This window comes from Hippocampus bargibanti, linkage group LG12 (genome assembly GCF_051943395.1).
Source record: "Hippocampus bargibanti isolate YZ-2025 linkage group LG12, ASM5194339v1, whole genome shotgun sequence".
Classification (NCBI taxonomy): domain Eukaryota; kingdom Metazoa; phylum Chordata; class Actinopteri; order Syngnathiformes; family Syngnathidae; genus Hippocampus; species Hippocampus bargibanti.
Genome location: NC_142745.1, coordinates 17,288,630 through 17,307,500, shown reverse-complemented (window position 1 = coordinate 17,307,500; position 18,871 = coordinate 17,288,630). Strand labels below are relative to the sequence as shown.

The following is an 18,871-nucleotide window of genomic DNA, read 5'->3' as shown; positions in this document are numbered from 1 at the left end:
TCCAGTAACCCCCGCGACCCTAATGAGGAATAAGCGGTACGGAAAATGAGATGAAATAATAATAATACTAATAATAATCTTCTTTTCCTTTCGGCTTTTACGTCGGATGCCCTTCCTGACACAACCCTCTGTATTTATCCGGGCTTGGGACCGGCACAAGAAGACTCATGTCCCTTTGTGGCTCCAGAACAAGCAACTCACTCAGTCAAAGGCTCCCAAACAGAAAATGGTCATCGGCACAGCAACATTCAAAAAAGCAAAAACTATACTCACCATTCAGCTCTAATGGTAATCATTACTATACAGAATGCCTATTTTGCTTGATGCAGTGTTTATTTGCATGTGTTTTGTCAACCATGGACAGTAAATCAAGTTTTGCATGTATGTATTAATGTAATGTTAATGTATTTAACACACCTTCCTGTGGAGGAAGTGTTTGATGGGTTAAATGATGAGAATAAAGCTCATTTAAAGCAATGTGCTGCTATTAATAATAATAATAATAATAATAATAATAATAATAATAATACATTTAATTTACAAGCGCCTTTATGAACACCCAATACAATAAAACAATACATAAAACAATAAAATCATGAATATTTGTTTTTGCCACAGGAATTTACACACTTACCGACACAGAAAAGGGACTTGAGAGGCGCGTGTGACTGCCGCTGCTCACCGTCAGAAAACGTATCCCGTGACTGTGAAGTGCCCTTGATAGTTTTGAAAGGCGCTTATAAATGAAATTTATTATTATTATTATTATTATTATTATTATTATTATAAGCCACAAGCAAACTGAATTCGCAAAAGTGGGATGGAAAAGCATATTTTCAACAATGCTAGAGTGATTTGACAAAGGCAGGCCTTTAAACTATGACATGGATTCATATTTGCATTTTGTGGAAAAAAAAACACTTTGGTTGTTGTCTATCGGGCCGACTTTGATGAGTCTGGAATCATGGCAGACTTGAACTGTCAACAAAGTCAAACAAAGGCCGGACCGAGTCCACTGTTGAACTTTCTGACATAACAAATGTGAATTTCAAACAGATCTGTATATCGCACTGGTCCAAGTATACCGGCTGGGCCTTTTGAGTTCAGTACGTAAATAAATCTAAAGCCCCCCGACCCCCACACGGCCGCATCTAGAGGCTTTTAGGGTAACATTTATCCCAGCCCGGACAGAAGAGATTAGGGTTGATCAGAGTGAGAAGAAAGAATGTCTCAAGAGTGACGATGACAAGGTGCTTCACAATGTTGATGGGGGGTAGGGGGGTGGGGGGCTACCTGCCGCAACTTCTCTGCATGTTGAGATGGAGGATGCCAGTCATTTTAACCCCACGTGCACGCTCTCAATTTATGTTATAGCCGTGCGTCTGTCACCGGGCAGATTTCAGATGAACTACAAAGGACCTTCCTTTCACACCTGGGTAGTAAATGTACACCTGAAGACATGCGTGGCTACAGGTGAAAGGAGAAGGAGTGTCTGTGTGTGTGTGTGTGTGTGTGTGTGTGTGTGTGTGTGTGTGTGTGTGTGTGTGTGTGTGTGTGTGTGTGTGTGTGTGTGCGCGTGTGTGTGTGTGTGTGTGTGTGTGTGTGTGTGTGTGTGCGCGCGCGTGTGTGTGTGTGTGTGTGTGTGTGCGCGTGTGTGTGTGTGTGTGTGTGTGTGTGTGTGTGTGTGTGTGTGTGTGTGTGTGTGTGTGTGTGTGTGTGTGTGTGTGTGTGTGTGTGTGTGTTGGGGGGTGCATGTATGCGCTTGGCATGTATCTTTAAGTCAACAGCAATCGTCCGTGTCAAAATTATCCTCGCAGTGACCAGTAAAAGTGTCACCTGATGGCCATCTGGCTGCCTAGCCGAACGTAGCCGACTGCACAAAAGACGCGGTGGTGTAATTTTTGGGAGAGAGTAGCAATAGGTCACCGCGAGATGGGTGGAGATAGCAAGTAGACCTTCATATTTTCACCCAGGTAAATGCAGCTGAGCAAATAGGAATTTCGGCACTTTGACATTTTGTTCAAGTTATGGTGGAAAGAGTAAGCCACAATGGCTTTGAATAAATAATTAAGGCGGCTAAAACAAATGAAGGCGGTGGGATTTTAAAACAGTTGTTTTATTTTAAATTCAAATGATGAAAAATGTTTTTGGGACAAAGTAAGGCCAAGCAACAGAACTTTTTGTTTCTTTTTGCTGAAGAATAAGAAGTTTTGTTCGATCTAGGCTTTTATTTCTTTCAGACAGGACAAAGTACTCCTTATTTATTTATTTATTTATTTATTTATTTATTTATTCGTTTGTTTATCTATTTGTTTATTTATTTGTTTATTTTATTGAGTCAGACAGAAATTACAATGGTCGTCTACATAGCAGTGAAAGGACATTGATTTTGTTTTCTTAAATTGGAACCTTGTGGTAGCCAAAACAATGAAAACAAGAGGAACCACAACATTGAACCCTGTGGGACACCATACAACAGTGGGCCAGAATGAGACTCAGTGCATCTCAGGTTAAAAACCAAACATCATATCTGCTAAATAGGGGGCTACAACTGATGCCCACCTGCTACTAGTGCTCGCACTTGCGCCGGGGTGAGTAGCATACGAGCGCATGTACAATTCGGCACACTCGATTGATCGTGAGAAAAAAAATGCTCAATCATCTTGCCGTGCCCTGCCACTTTTGCAAGTTTCAGACTCTGGAGCCTCCATAGTGAGCGAACTTGATGGTGATTGGATTCTCCCAGAGGACAAAACATTTCGACTCATTTGTCAAACATGATGAAGGCCAATGGAGGCCAGGTGTTATCCCTCCGCCAGTGTGTGTACGAGACGTATAACACGGAGACACAGCAGACGGCGATGCCCTTCGTTCAGTCTGTGTGATAATTAATGGCTGTCAGTGTCTCTTTAGTGGAAGAAGGTGCTGACAGACAGCACTTGAGAAACGCGAGGAATGTGTGAAGCCCTCAGTGATTTGTGCGGGTAAAGGAGGTAAGCGCCTGAAGAGAAGAACAACTCAACGTCGTTGACCAAACGTCAACTAGGCCCAAGCATTGCAGGTCACCTCACGTGATCTGACATCACCCATACTTTTGGGCAGACTTTCTGAAAGTGCGGAGTGATCCCTCAAAACTCCAACGGTAGAAACTTTGTGCGGCTACAACAAGTACACTGTTCCAGAGATATTTTTTGTGTTGTGCTGTACTAAATACAGGTCATGTTGCAACAAGTACTGACTTGACTTATTTGCCGAGGTGGTAAAAGTACTGTGTACTCAACTCACTGCTATCGATAGCTACTCAAGCAAAGATCTATTTTAATTGGGCTGAACGTTCATGAGTAAAAGTGTCACCTGATGGTCTGATAAAAACGGAAATAGTCATTCAACAACTGTTGTATGTATTAAAAAAAGCATGATTTTCCAGAAATCACTGTTCCAAAAAATATATATACAAATTTTAAACAATGTTAATGGTGGTGAATGCTTTGCTTCTCGGAGTCTAATCCAGTGGTTATTTTTGCATAGTGCAGGTTGTCAAGAGATCGATGGCTGATGATTTTGAAAACATTGGGATGGAAAAAAATTAAATCATCTCACTTGGATGATGATCATGAAAAAAAATCGTCTTGGTGGAAACAAGGCAAAACCACGGATGGTCCAGAATTTTCATTCAAAAGGGCAACCAACTCTGTCTTTAAAATAGACTACCATAAGTGCAAAGTCATATATGTTTGTACTAATATTTTAGATTTGTTTGGATTAGATAATTACAGTTATTATCAAGCAAACCTTTGGAAAATGCCTCCATCAACCTGTGAATTCAATTTTATGAGCTACTTTTTGTCATGAATACATTGGTCCAATCAAATGCACCTTTGATTGTATTTGGCATATAAAAAAAGAAACAAAACGGACAGTTACGATTCACTATGCTGGTGTAAATATTTAACCACGAGGTGGCGACAACGTATCATTTCGTTGTTAATAAGAAGAGGAGAAGCAGAGGAAGAAGTCGTCGACGAAGAAGAAGAAGAAGAAGAAGGCGGATATCCGTTTCAATCCAGGAAGTGTCCTGGTTTATTGATTTTTTTCCCCCGATTTGACATTTTCGACGACACATTTCAGACTTCCCCACTTTCCTTACAAAATGGGATGTGATGGTGGAACCATTCCTAAAAGACACGAATTGGTGAAAGGTCCCAAGAAAGTCGAAAAGGTCGGCTCTCCGTCTTTACGTTTACAATGCTAGGTTGCTAAATGCTAGTTAGCTCTTACCTAATGTCAACATGCACTTTGCTGTTCCTGTCATTGGAAGTAATTGGGGTATTTAGTTTACGTTTTGGTTTGTTTATCTTTCGTGGTGGGATTTAGGCTTCGTCATCAACCTGATTTTAATTTGGTGTGTGACTAATGAAAGTGGTCTCCTAATCCCCCGTAGGTTGATAAAAATGCAGAGTTGGCTGCCAAATGGAAGCACTGTGCCCTGAGTCAGGAGAAACTCAGACGTCCGATCGTTTCCTGCGAACTGGGAAGGTCAGTCATCTACTCGTATTTGTTCATTAATACGTTGTGCTGTTGTAAAACTAAATTTATGATTTTTGGCAATCGATACTGTTCCTATGTCATGGCAAAGCATCGTCTCATTAAGATTCTTAATTTTATTCATCCCAAATGATGTTGAGCAGTAGCCTGCATATAAATACATTGTTACGACTACAGAATATAATGTACTACTATATGTGTTTATTCTGCCACGGAGACTGCATTGGTCTTCATAACTGTCAATTTATACGCTTCCCCCGTATTTTATACGTTTTTAAAAATAATTTCAAGTAATGTACGCCATACTACAACTTCTATACGGGATTTTTTTTAATTGTGAACTGATCTTACAAAGACCATTTTGGCTCAAATCCAGTTCGTCTCAACTGCTGGTAATCAACGACAATGCTGACGCAAATCGCTACTATTTTCACGGCAAACCTGCAAAAGTAATCCTCAATCGTATATTTTTTTAATCGCTGCGTACGGTAGGATTGATAAGAGCATAGCGTGCACATGCGCAGTAAACTGTCTGCTTTGCCGCAAGTGGTAGCGTTTTTTTTTTTATCATTTCAAATAATGGACGCCGTCCTACAACTTTTATATGGGAATTGTCATAATTTACGTGTAAGGGCAGCTATTAGCTAAGGTTGACTGGTATGCGTCTTTCTATTTTCAGTCACCTACTGCAGAGAGAATAATCCAATCCGGCCAATGAGTTGTCATAATGACCCCTGGTATAAAAATTTATATAATAAATACATAAAATTACAAGTACAACCCTAAAAACTCTAAAATATTCACATTGACTGCAGTAAGACAACGTGGTTGCGTTTTTGTAGGCTTTATAACAAAGATGCAGTCATTGAGTACCTTCTGGATAAATCTGCTGAGAGGCCCAACACCGATGCTGTCACGCACATCCGCGGAACCAAGGTACGTTTAGGCTTTGTCTAGTTCCTCGTTTGCTAAGCTTTACTACCTTTTTTTGGAATCCGTTTATCCATCTCTTTCTGCAGGACATCAAAGAACTTAATTTGACCGATAACCCAGAGTGGGGGGGAGAGAGAAGTAACACAAAAGGAGACAGATATGAGGACATCCATTGTGGAATGTTTATTTGCCCCGTTGTTGGTCTGGAGATGAACGGGAAACACAGGTGCGGAAAACAAGAGCTGAAGCTGGAATTGCGCATGCTTCAAGTGACCGATGTCCGACTTGTGGCACAAGTGGAAGATGCGTCATGGCAGTGCGATGATAGAGAAAACAAATGGGGATGCACGTTAAATGTGTTTGTGTCGTCAGGTTCTGTTACCTTCGCACGTGTGGCTGCGTCTTCTCTGACCGCGCTCTCAAGGAGGTCAAGACAGAAATCTGCCACAAGGTAAATGCAATTTCTCCTTTTTAGCATTTAGCAACAATTGTAAAACGCCATTACAATTTAGATTCCGAATTTAAACAAATAGCAATACCCATGAAATAATGTCCATACACCCAGTATTTGCCCCAACATTTGTTCAGATGGTTTCAAATGAATTATTAAGCATAACAGCGTAGGTTTAAACTTCAACTCTTTAAAAACAATGCCATTTTAAATATAAAAATTGGAATGAACTGTATTTCATTTTCACACATATACTAGAAGTATGTGAACTATGAATCCTCATGAAGTTTATATTCATTCTGTCAGAGGGTGGACGTTGTTCAGGGTGATGAGTTGCTCATTTAAAAAATGTTTTAAATGTGCAATATTTTTTTCAGGATCTTAATCTTTCTGTCAACAAGAAAGTGGGCAAATACATTTGCCTTTTATAAACATTCTTTGTTTTTTTTTTTTGCTGAGGACAAATGTAGCTTTTATTTTGTTTAGCAATGAAGTGACACAAGGGATGCTTTTGCAGTGTATGAGCAGCTATTGGTCATATGTGCAACGTAAGCTTTGTTCCGGAACTGGAAAGAAAATACAGCCTGTGGCTGAAGAGCAAGTAACGCCTTGACTCTCACACAAAAGCCTACTAGCCGTTGCTAATTGCTAACAAGCAGCGTTAAGCACACTTTCCAATTTCATAAAAATACATCGAAGAAGAACCTCCCCATAACCCTCATAAACGATGCTCAAGGCAAATGAGCGCGTCATCCCTTTAATTACCACCTCCGTCACCCCCCCGGGACATCGTCATGCGTTGCAATGTCATGGCGACCGTCGGCAGGTGTGGCCAACAGCCATGACGACTCGACGGGAACGCTGGCGCTGCTCAGCAGCTTGTTCCTGTGCCACTGCTCAAGGCAGTCCAGTGCCTCCGGCAGGAAGTCGTTCTCAAACTTGTTGGCGAACATTTTATCGGTCCCGACGAGCCACGGCAAATCTTCGACTCCGTAGATGCAGATTGAGCGCACATAGCGACCTACAAAAGCAGACGACGGCTGTAGTAGGTCGTGGGAATAGTGTCTTTTTTAATCTACCGTATTTTCTAGTGTATAAGGTGCACTCAAAAGAAAAGATGGGCCCGTGCCAAATATGCCGGTGCATATATGTGAATAATTCACAACAGGTCTCAACGACTGTCAGCAGCCATGACGCCATTTCCTCCTCCCATCAGAAGAAGTAGTGCATAATCCCAGCCTCTACTATAGCGCCTTATAATGTGGTGTGCCTTATATTTTGAGAACTTTACTATATTTCTTATATTTGGGAAACCTTTCTATATTAGTATATTATATATCAAACTTCTCTCTCTCTCTCTCTCTCTCTCTCTCTCTCTCTCTCTCTCTATCTATATATATATATATATATATATATATATATATATATATATATATATATATATATATATATATATATATATATATATATATATATATATATACACACACATACACACACACAGTAAAGTCTCGTTATATCGATATCGGATATATCGATAGTCCCGGTTATATCGATGCTATTTCTATGCACGCACGGAGAAAATTACATGCAAACAGGGTCGGATATATCAATAGTCCCGGTTATATCGATATTTTTTCGGACTCCCTTGAATATCGATATAACGAGACTTTACTGTATATAGAGGGAGAGAGAAAAGTTTGATTGATATTTGTTGGCGGGAATCCGTCTCCTTGTACATATATATACATGTTATATTTGGAAAACCTTCCTATCTTTAAATATTATACTGTATTTGGACAACTTTTTTAATTCATTGAGGGTGCACCTTGTACACCGGAAAATACGGTAAATAGAACTCAAACTGCGGACCAGTACCGTGGCAGCCGTCGTGCGCCTTTCCGATTTGATCCTCCCACTTGATAGCCCGAATGCCTCCTTCCCAGCCGCCATCGATGTTGCTGCCCGGTGCCTCTTTAGATGAAACAAAAGAACCGGGAAGAATGGGTCAGATCGTTGTGGAAGCTGAACATATCTCATCACCGTAACCCACCAAGTCTATATGTACCTTGAATCGGACGTCATCGACAGTGTAACCTTTTTTTTTACCATAATCCGTTCCAGAAAGCTGAAAACCGATTTGGTCGAAAAGCGAAACATTTCCCATTTTAATCAATGTAATCAATGTAATCAATGTCTGCTTTTTTATCGTGATTGAACAATACAACACGCCTGCTCACAATGGAACGCTGCACCAGGATAATGCCGGTCACAACGAAACTCGACACAAGGAAGTGAGCTCAGTTTGGTCGAGAACCCATTTTCGATTGTTAACCGAGGAATAAAAAACCCAATTGGTTGACAACCGAGACGTTCGAAAACCGAAATTTGATTGTATTGACTGATGGTCACATCTGCTCTTTAGTTTTGAATGCAAAGATCTCCAGGGTTTGGTTTTTGTGCCATCTGCGATTTGCCAAGATCCAATTTGTGACCTAACCAAAGACGAAAAAGTTGTTTTTGACGCCGGTGACGTTCCCGGCGGTGGGGCTCTGAAAGCGACGTCTTTTCCTCTTCATCCCCTTTCCACAAATCAAGCAAAAATCACACCTGTCAAATTTGAGAACTAAACGTTCTGAGTTATTAATCAACTATGGGCAGTATAGGTGGCTTACGAGAAACACGTCTGCTTCGCATTTCTACTGCGTTTGAAGACCCAACCCTCCTTCATTATTAAGTATGATTAAAAACGGCCGATGAATTTCAGCTTCGATTTGTCACTTGATGTTGAATGTCCTTCTCTAATCGGCACTCAGATACCCGATCCGCATTCTTGTTTACCTCTGATGTGGTTGAGTGTCACCCAGTAGTGCTCGTCTGGACTGTATGTGTCTCGTGACCACTCCAGGAGGTCCCTGGCTTTGGGGTTCTCGAGAACAAAGTTGACAAAGTCTCTCGTGAGTGCGTAGTACGCAGATCCAAAGTATATTTGCATGTTATGAGGAGGCGGCTCTTTGTTCCTTTCAATAAAAGCCACGCGGGAATCCATCTCCTTGTATCGGAATTTGGTCCGTTTCCCGATATGCGTCGGTTGCTTAATCCCCGGCGTCATGTTCCTGTCCCGCCATTTCTTGCTCTGCAAATAGCGCACCAATTCCAGGTTGCTCTTGAGCGGGAAGTCCTGCCCGCAAAGGTTGAGCACCTTCCTCCAACCGACCTCGGACGCGGCCAAATCGGTCATGCAGTTCAAGTCCGCCTTGAGGCGCGAGAAGCCGGCATAGGTGACCGTCTCGCTGCGGCTGGACAGGAAGACGTTTTTAAAACAGCCCACTAGGTTCTGAACGGCTGCCCGATACTCCCGTGGGGCCTTCGCATCCACATGAATGCAGTAGACGTTTTGGGGCGCGTAAATGGCCCGCAGCAGCCGTAGTAAAAGCTCCAGCTCTTTGTGAACAGTCAAGATGAATGCCAGCGGGTACTCTTCTTCCTCGTGGCTCAGAGCTCTCGTGACGAAGTGAAGGTCTCGCGTCAGATTGGAGCACTGAAGCTCGTCCTTCGTCACGTAGCTTTGCAGCTGTCGAGCGGGGGGAAATGCGATGCTCAGTGGAGGAACGTCCAAGTTATCAATTCGCTATCCATCGCGGTCGTACCTGGCAGTCGACCTGTTGCCATTTTATCCATGCATCAGCATCAGGAAGAGCTCGACAGCGGTCGGAGAAGGGGCGGCACGTTGTGAGCACGGGGGTGGGTCGCTCCATCATGTGAACGACCCAAAAGATGCTGCCGCACATCACGAGGCACAGCAAGAAGCTGCATTTGAGCCAGACAAGATGGCACGTTGACCTGGTTGTCATCTCAACTTCGCCGCTGCCATAGAAACTGCAAAGCCAAATTGGTCCAAGCCTCGTGAGGGCTCTCCAACAAGGTCACGGATCGAGGATGCTGCTAATTGAGAAAAGAAATCCCCATTAACTTGTTGAGGGAACACCATTTTGTTGCAAGCAAACATGTACTCGTCTGACAAAGTTGTCAAATCACTTTTACACACTCCTCTTTCAATGTGCAGCATTGTTTTCTCCCAAAAGAGGAGTGTGTAAAAGTGATTGACAACTTTGTCAGACGAGTTCAGGTTTGATTGCAACGAAATGGTGGACATTTGGAACACATCTTGGGAAAACCATAAATTGACTAAAATTTGACAGAAATAGCTGAAACTCTGGTGAATGAATGGTCTTACATAAACTGAATAATGTGTGGTTGTAATTTGAAATAAATAGCTTTTTAATCAAAGCCACAATTGAAATGTTCATGGGTATGCATCTTTTAGGGTCACCCTGTATGTATTCCCTCCCCCCTGCACGAGCATATCATTTTGACGCCTCATTGTAACTTAAAATCCAAATGGCGCCCCAAGTCAGACAATCCAAGTTGATCCAAATGCATTTCATGCAGTTATGGCTTCCATTCACACTGGAGCGAGCGGTCATTTGACATACGCAGAGGAACTTATTTGCAAGTCAAAATCTCAGCGCCGGGTTTAGCGTCAATTAAAAAATGACACGTCACAGACTTTTTCCCCCCGCAATTTAAGACATATTGGTAATACTCATTGCAAGAATATAGCGAAAATGATACCTCTGAGACAAGACTGCTGTCTTTCGTCATCGCCAAATCAAGTCATCAGTCGTCCATCCGAGGTGGTGGGGAGAGGCAGGGGGTCCCAAAAAAAGGACTAATCTAAAGCAGCAGTTGACCAAGTCGGCGTGTCGCAGGTTTCAGTCACGCTCACAGTGGGATATAACGCACTTGTCCGCCCCTGAGATCAAGATCATAGTCCCTGCTTGGTTACCGACATGCACCCGACACCTTGCGCGCACACGCCCGTGCACAATCCCTTCATGCGTGCTCTCCTACTCAACACTTTCCACCCCGCCCTCCCCCCGATGTTGCTTTTCCGTTGAGTCCAAGTGAGACGCACGCGCCCATGTCATCAGTCCCTCCGCGTCTTCACTGCCAGTCTGTTGACAATCTGTCCGGGGCCCAGAGTTTGTTTGGTGCTTGCTCAGCTTCTGACGTAACCCCCCCCCCCCCCCCCCCCCCCCGCGTTTTGCGCAGAGCACATGGCGACAGTTGACACCCAGCAGGCCCACGTTCCCGGGATACAATAGAAAGCAGCCCTGCCCTCCCCTGGTGACTCTCAGCTGCCATATTTGTATCGGACAACGGATTTGTCTGGCTCTCTCCTGAGCTGGACCACATTCTAACACTTATCAGTTCGCCGCATCTAACGTTGTACTTCCTGGAACCCCGCGTTTGTTCTATTGTCTCTCCGGCAGGGTTTTGAAGATAAAACAAAAGGATTGCGGAATGATGTGATTTCATACGATTCATGGTTAATAATCAAACATCCTTTGTTGGAATTTTGCCCGTTGACCCTCGGATGTCGTCGTAACGTGTTTCTGTTTCTCTTTGTTTCGGGATTCAGTGCGGCGACCCTTTCCAGAATGCGGATATCATAGTGCTCAACGGGACAAAGGAGGAGGTGGAAAAGCTGAGGGAGAACATGGAGGAGAAGCGAGCCAAAGCCAGAACTAAGGTGACCTCAGCATCGCATCCACAAACAAAGCCCAGTTAGCTTACATGGCCAGCATGCGCTCTCTTCCACAGGACACCCTTGGCTTATTAAATGTACAGTCAAACCTGGGTTTTTGACCATAATCAATTCCAGAAACGTGTTCAAAAACCGATTTAATCGAAAACCGAAACATTTTCCATTATAATCGATGTAATCTTCTTTTCTTTTCGGCTTTTCCCTTCAGGGGTCACCACAGCGAGTCAATGTCCTCCTTCTATCCCGGTTTTGTGCATCCTCCTCTCTCACACCATGTCCTCTTTGACCACATCCATAAACCTCCTCTTCGGTCTTCCTCTCGGTCTCCTGCCTGGCAGTTCAAGATTCAGCATCCTTCTCCCAATATAGTCGTTCTCTCTCCTCTGGACATGTCCAAACCATCTCAGTCTGGCTTCTCTGACTTTCTCTCCAAAGCCTCTAATATGAGTTGTCCCTCTCATGTACTCATTCCTGATCCTATCCAACCTGGTCACTCCCAAAGAAAACCTCAACATCTTCAGCTCTGATACCTCCAGCTCTACTTCCTGTCTTTTGTTCAGTGGCACCGTCTCCAGTCCAAACATCATGGCTGGTCTCACCACTGTTTTATACACTTTTCCTTTCATCCTAGCTGAAACCCTCCTATCACATATCACACCTGACATTTTTCTCCAGCCGTTCCAGCCTGCCCGGACACGCTTATTATACATTGATTATAATCAATGTAATATCTACTTTTTTAATTTCTTTTTTTTATCATGTTTTTACAATACAAACACACCTGCTCACAACGGAACACGACAGGATAATAATGTGTCGGTCACAATGACACGCAACACAGAAGTGACATATAAGCAAGCGGAGTTTGGTCCAGAACTCATTTTCACTTGAAAACGGAGGCATAAAAAAACACATTTTTTTGGGTCCAAATTGATCGAGAATCAAGACTTTGACTGTACCTCTTCCTTTTGGCCGCACTTTTATTTTTCATAACTTTTTAATATCCAGCGTGACCAAATTTTGCGCTTGGAATTGTCAATAATAAAACCGAGAAGGGCCAGTAAAATTAAGTAAAATGCATTTTTGTCAAACTTGAATGAAATGTTTTTCTTCTCAAGAGGTCACACTAGACCCAAAGATGTCCTGCTGGATAAAAGCGGCCATAACAATCATGCCGTCCAATGCCCTGTTGGAAAAATATTTGATAGCGGACAGTCCTAAAATATGTTCTGTCTTGAGTCTGGTTGCTAATGCTGCTTTTTTTTAACTAGAAGTCAAAGAAGAGCAAATCTGCTGAAAGTGTGTCCACTCCATCGGAGTCAAAAGGTTTGTGTAAAGCAATCAAAAAAGCTATTGTTGCATTTTCATCCTGTTTGTCTTTTGAAATTTGTGTCAGTTGTTTTCACCCTAGCTGAGCGGAGGCTCATATCTGGCTTTTAACGTGTCGTTTGGATTCCGGCAGTTGAGCTTCATTCATACATTTACTGTATATATAGATTTTTAAACACATATTTCGCAAAAGAGGCCCGGTTGGGATTTGAAAGAAAATTCACATCACATCAATTTATTCGGCCCGCGAAAGCAAATCAAACTAGGGAAATTCCATGAGGCTTGCGAAAGTCTGAACCCAAATTTCAACTTGTCGTATGTAAACAACAGTCATTATTTTTTACTTCAAATTTGCAAACACGTTCATTATTTTTGTGCACTCTTTATGCAATATGGGGAGGAGATTAAACATTCTAATGGCTTCCCCAAATTCATAACGGCCCTCAAGAGGAAACCATAACTACAATGTGGCCCGCGGCAAAAAATGAGTTTGACACCCTTGGAATCGAGCCTTAAACTTGAGCCAAAACCTCAAATTCAAATCGCGTTCACATTTGCAAAATAAATCACCTACCATTGTTCGTTTGGGGTTGGCTTTTGACGGGCTGTTACATCCATGTATTCAAATGCCTTGCAACTAACACGCCGCACCCCGACCCAACACCACGTTCATTTCTGCCTCATTATCAAGACTGCACACGCTCTCGCTCAAAGGACCAGAATCTGACTCGTCACAATTGGCAGAGTATGTAAAAAATAAAAAAAACACATGCAATTTGTCTGGCCAGAGCTTGAACTGCGCTAGTTTTACAATAGCAAGCAAAAACAACATTTCAGTTAAGACGATGCAGAGCTTCGTGTTTGACAAAGGCCAAAGGCCTGGCACCTCCTCCGGCGCGACGCCGGTGGTGTGGTTTCCTGTTTGACTCTCAGCTACTAAACAACTGCAGTTTATTTGTTTAGCTCCAATCACAAAGTGACTTTCAGTGGAACCGGGCGACGTGTGCGCCGTTTCCTCACACATGTAGGCATAACGCTTCTAGTCTTTACCTTTTTTTTTCATTGTGGCTTTATCAACACGTCAGATTGAATACAGCCACCATGTTTCTTGAAAAAAAATCAATAATGGGGTCAGTTTTTGACTTCTTTTATTGGACAAAAGCAATATAAATAAATTTAAATACCAACATGGTTTGGGTGGGGGCATTTTATTGTCAAGAAAATGTTGAACTTGACCATAAGAACATCAAACACAGTTCTATCTGGACCAGGAAACCTTCCTGTTTGAAGAATTATAACCATTTGTTGTGTTTCTTTACATTATACAGATGCCTTACAAATGGACAAGGTGCAAAATTGCCTGCTAGAAAATGGTGGCGAAAGCAGCCAATCAGGTAGCAAAGTGTGATTTTTTTATGTTTCCTCTGCAGCATCTCATCATTCTTTCCTTTCTTTCTTTCTTTCAGATCATGCGGGAAGCTCGGGAGCCCCGCGCCTCTCTGGCGCCGACAACGGCGGCGGGCCTTTGTCAGTCGCCTCCAAGCGATCCATCCAGGAAATGGAGGAGAAGTCGGAAGCTTTCAAGTCCATCTTTACCACGCATAGTTCCGCCAAGCGCACCAAAGACCAAACCTCCAACTGGGTCACCCACACGCCATACCACTTCTAGCACCTGCACGGCTGTGCATCAACTCGGTCCCAGTGTTTTGCCCTGCGGCTCCATGTTTTTTCTTGATGTGTTATTGACAGTTTTAATGGGCACTCATTATTTTCGCTACTCGCTACTTTTCTATTTTGTGTCACTGTGATTTTCTAGAAATGTCATCATTTAAAAGCACAAGCACTGGCACAAATGGGATATAAACAAAGTGCTCCATATTAACATGTATCTGTTGAGTAATTAGAAATCACAAACACCATCGATGGCTTCACATATACCAAAATTGTTGTTTCTAATATAAGATTATTAAAGGTATTTCAGGGAATCTTTTCCTTTCGGCTTTTCCCTTCAAGGGGTCGCCACAGCGAATCCGTGTCCTCCATCTTCAGATGTTTGATTCACATGTTTGTTTTGGCCAAGCTTTTACATCGGATGCCCTTACTGACACAACCCAATTTGTCTGTATGGATGTGAAAGTATTTCAGGAAATATGTTTCAGAAATTGCTAGCCATTCACATTAACCTATTGTGAAAAAGCAGCCCTGTTTTCCAAAAAGATTAATGATGAAATATGTTTACAAAAAGATGAAAGTTTTGATCAGTTAACTTATGTGATGACTTATGTGATTAAAAAAAGCAACAGACGGCGTGAAGTATCAGTTATGAATTCATAGTATGAACTTTGGTATGAACTCTACAGAGTAGTTTATTCACCATTTGATTGGCAACAGTTAACGTATTTTGTTTAAAATTTCATGTCAGCATTCTTTATATATACAAACTGTAGCATAGAAAAAAATAATTAAAAAAACGTTTTTATCGTGTTACCTTTACTTGTAAATGAAGTCCATGCGCCGCTCCTTCTGAAGAAAGGCATCGATAACTTCTTTGTAGAAGCCTTCCTTATCTTTCTTCAGTTTTAAAAGTCTCTCTGTCTCAACGGAGATCACTGCCAGTGAAGAAAGTCGTCCTTGATCAGTCCTGTTCCGACTGTATGTTTTCAGTGCTGAGAATGACAATCTCGTCTACTTCTACAGCAACAAATGGGGCTGCACCGATCTCCTTTTTAATGTCATTTCTAATGACATCACCAACTGCTTCAATTAAATCGTTCTGTATTCTGTTTCACAGGCTAGAAAATACAGTGGATGTGTGGCGTCACACGTGTGTATGATTTTGAAGTGCGCCTTTCAACCCTTTCATGTCTTTCAATTCCTTGATCTCCTTGCTGTGCGTCTCACCCTGACGCATAGCACACGCTTGAAAATTGTATAAAAGGAGCTGTCGCGGGACAGAGAGATTGGGCGAACTAAAGAGTTTGATGTTTCTCTTTATTTGTAAGTAGGTTCGTTGTCAGATCTCCCAGGCAGGTGACGTGCAGAGATTGATCGTGGCGTGTAGTTGAGCAAGTCGCGCCGTGATGTCTGTCCGACGCCCGGCGTGAGCCGGGCGTGAGTCTGAGATGATTCTGCCCCGTGGTTCGCCCAATCTCTCTGTCCCGCGACAGCTTCTTTTATACAATTTGCAAGCGTGTGCTATGCGTCAGGGTGATACGCACATCAAGGAGATCAAGGAATTGAAAGACATGAAAGTGTTGAAAGGCGCACTTCAAAATCATACACTCGTGTGACGCAACAGAACCACGTGGCAGAATCATCTCAGACTCATCTCGGACTCACAGACTCAAAGAGACTTGCAAAGACCCGCTCAGGCGCCCGGCTCACGCCGGGCGTCGGACGGACATCACGGCACGACTTGCTCGCCTCCACGCCGCGATCAAGCTCTGCGCGTCACCTGCCTGGGAGATCTGACAACGAACCTACTTACAAATAAAGAGAACCATCAAACTCTTTAGATGTCCCAAAATGACTCGCAAGCCTGTCATCTTTCTCAGCGAAAGCATGTAATAGTTCAACATAGTTGCCACGATTAGCAGAGCCTTTACTTTCATCATTTCCATGAAATGCCAGCTGTTGTTTGGCAAGGAAGCAGGTGGCATTGATGAGATCTTTTAAAATCTCCTGGTTCTCCTTTACCTTAGCATTGTGGATGGCTGATGTTGAGTCTTCGCTCATTTTTGATGAGGCTCCGTTGTAAAATTTTCAGGTCGCAATATCCCATTTGAGTCCAGACATTGTCACAAGTTGAGAACAGAAAGCAGGAAAAGCAGAAAAGGCGGTTTCTTGCTGGACATCCACACAGCCAGCCTTTTCGTGTGTACCAGTCCGTCTGAAAAGAGCGAGTATTCCGTCCCCTTGTCTGAAGCAAACCTTTTAGCTCCGGTGTTGGTCTTCCTTTAATTATTATCTCCTGATTCGATTGAAAGTCCAGTTTAGAAAATTCTTTCACTTATATATGTAACCCTCCATTCTGAAAATGAGGCCAAGCAACACGAAAAAATTACTGGAGGGTTTCACTTTACTTGCTAACTGTTTACTGTAGCTTGCTGTCCCTAATTCTATTATACTGCAGTAGTGGAGTTGCAAGTATCTCTGGAATCACAAGCGCCCCCTGTCATGAGGCGGGAGAACTGTGTGCCTCAACTACACACAGAATTTTGATACAAACAAAACACAATAAACACTGTAGTACGGTGTTTATAATGTACAGTGACTGTACATTATATACACCAGCTAAACTGTAGAAATTTAGTTCATATACTAAACGTGTTTGAACGCTTTAAGAGAGATATGCAGAAGGACAGCAATGCGGTCTCACTGCAGAGCAAGCCAGCACAGTTTAGCATAGTGATTGCGCAATCCATGTTGAGGCTCAGCCGGCTGCTGCCTCACCGCTCGTCTCTACTTAGTATTTGAACGGTAAATGAAAATTCAGCGATTTTGTAAAAAAACCAAAAACGGTGAAGTTAAGTGGACAAGAACTTTAAAGTACAAATCACTAAATACATATAACTGTTTAATTTATTTTTTCATTTGATATTTCCATGACAGGTTTCCATGATGACATGTGAGGCACTGCCTCACCTGCCTCCCCTGACTTCACGTCACTGCATTCTGTTCGTAAAACATTCGGTTTAGTGCGACTTTGGTTCACCTTTTCATCTGTGCTTTATGTCATGCATATTAGCATATTTGACAATAAAGCTGACTTTGACTTTTTGCGGCCATAACTCCACACTTTGAGGTGGTGATTGAACTTTTCGCTTCTGTGAAATCTCAAGCTAATGGACAAGTAGGCCCGGCTGCAATAGCTGCTCTTGATTAATTGCTTCAAAGGCGTTTCATCTGAATTAGTCCGATGTCAGTCACTGCGAGTGTATGCTCAGACTTTTATCCGGAAAAGGTCCAATATAAAAAAAAAACGGATGGATTCGGAAAGAAGTGTCGCTTTGTTTGTGAGTCACGGCAGGTGAGCAGAATACTTTCTGATCACCTCTTCTTTCACAACACGGTCACCGATGTTTACGGCGTCACCACACGACGAATTCGACAAACAGGATCTTGTGTCCTCCCCCCCCCCCTCACTTGAGTTAAGTGACGCGTCGTTTGTATTTGTGCATTTTGTTGCTCTCTGGGGTGAGCAAATATCCAAATAATGCAAGTTCAGCCCTTACTTCCGCATAAGAAAAATCGTCATTTAAATATTTAGCGTAATGTGAAACTCGCTATTATTTTAAACATAGACGAATTGGTTGATTTGCTTCTGCAAGAGCAGGTGCTGGTGATTCATAAATGAATAGTTTATTGCGACCCTCGCGATGAAATTTGTCCATAACTGGACGGTGAAGTACAGTATTTATTGAGGGCTGACTTGCAATGTGAGAATACAACCACCAGACGGCAGAACTGGCTTATTTTTAGTTCATAGCTGCCTCACTGGGTTCTCCCAAGCACCCCCCACCCCGGCACTGTATTAATTATTCCTCGAATGTACGTATATTCTTTCTCGAATTTATACATTCCTCTTTGCCCATTAGATAAGCTTTTTTTCATTGCAGCGAAATTGTATGCGAGGGTCAGTCACCTGGTGTGGAACTGGTGTGAGCTTCTGAACTGACAGATACACAAATACACTCGCACATACATGCTGCCACTTTCACTTTTTGTTTTTTTCCCTTCCAATCAATCATTTTATTTTCACAGGATCGCTGTAGTACTTTTTAAACTGTCAAATTCATCCAGCAGGCCGGTTAGAAACGTCCTAACAAAACACGTAAAACGCAATGACGTGGGACTTGTACCTTTTTTTCCGAGAAAGCTAAATAATGCAATCCAAACGTTAACGACCCAATGGAACGTGAAAATAAGCACAGATCTTTTTAATTTTTAATTTGAAATTTTTTTTTTTTTCTATACGGTTATCACTCATGTTTGTAGATATT

The 18,871-nt window shown here is 42.5% G+C and overlaps 2 protein-coding genes across 4 annotated transcripts; one reads left to right on the top strand and one right to left on the bottom strand.

Moving 5' to 3' along the window:
• Window positions 1-4,037: 4,037 nt before the first annotated feature.
• Window positions 4,038-15,176, top strand: rtf2 (replication termination factor 2). Of its 2 annotated transcripts, none has more exons than XM_089010939.1 (9): window positions 4,038-4,219; window positions 4,442-4,536; window positions 5,388-5,481; window positions 5,565-5,704; window positions 5,851-5,929; window positions 11,415-11,525; window positions 12,815-12,866; window positions 14,198-14,263; window positions 14,336-15,176. In XM_089010939.1, exons 1-9 carry the CDS (start codon window positions 4,151-4,153, stop codon window positions 14,536-14,538), a joined length of 909 nt encoding a protein of 302 aa, XP_088867065.1. In that variant the 5' UTR covers window positions 4,038-4,150; the 3' UTR covers window positions 14,539-15,176. The 2 variants fall into 2 exon arrangements, with proteins under 2 accessions (XP_088867065.1, XP_088867064.1); XM_089010938.1 differs by having other exon boundaries at window positions 12,812-12,866.
• gcnt7 (glucosaminyl (N-acetyl) transferase family member 7) lies at window positions 5,949-10,983 on the bottom strand. Of its 2 annotated transcripts, none has more exons than XM_089010936.1 (5): window positions 10,565-10,983; window positions 9,580-9,874; window positions 8,771-9,503; window positions 7,808-7,903; window positions 5,949-6,950 (listed from the first exon to the last, which is right to left on the bottom strand). In XM_089010936.1, exons 2-5 carry the CDS (start codon window positions 9,781-9,783, stop codon window positions 6,703-6,705), a joined length of 1,281 nt encoding a protein of 426 aa, XP_088867062.1. In that variant the 5' UTR covers window positions 9,784-9,874; window positions 10,565-10,983; the 3' UTR covers window positions 5,949-6,702. The 2 variants fall into 2 exon arrangements, with proteins under 2 accessions (XP_088867062.1, XP_088867063.1); XM_089010937.1 differs by having other exon boundaries at window positions 9,580-9,871.
• Window positions 15,177-18,871: the final 3,695 nt, after the last annotated feature.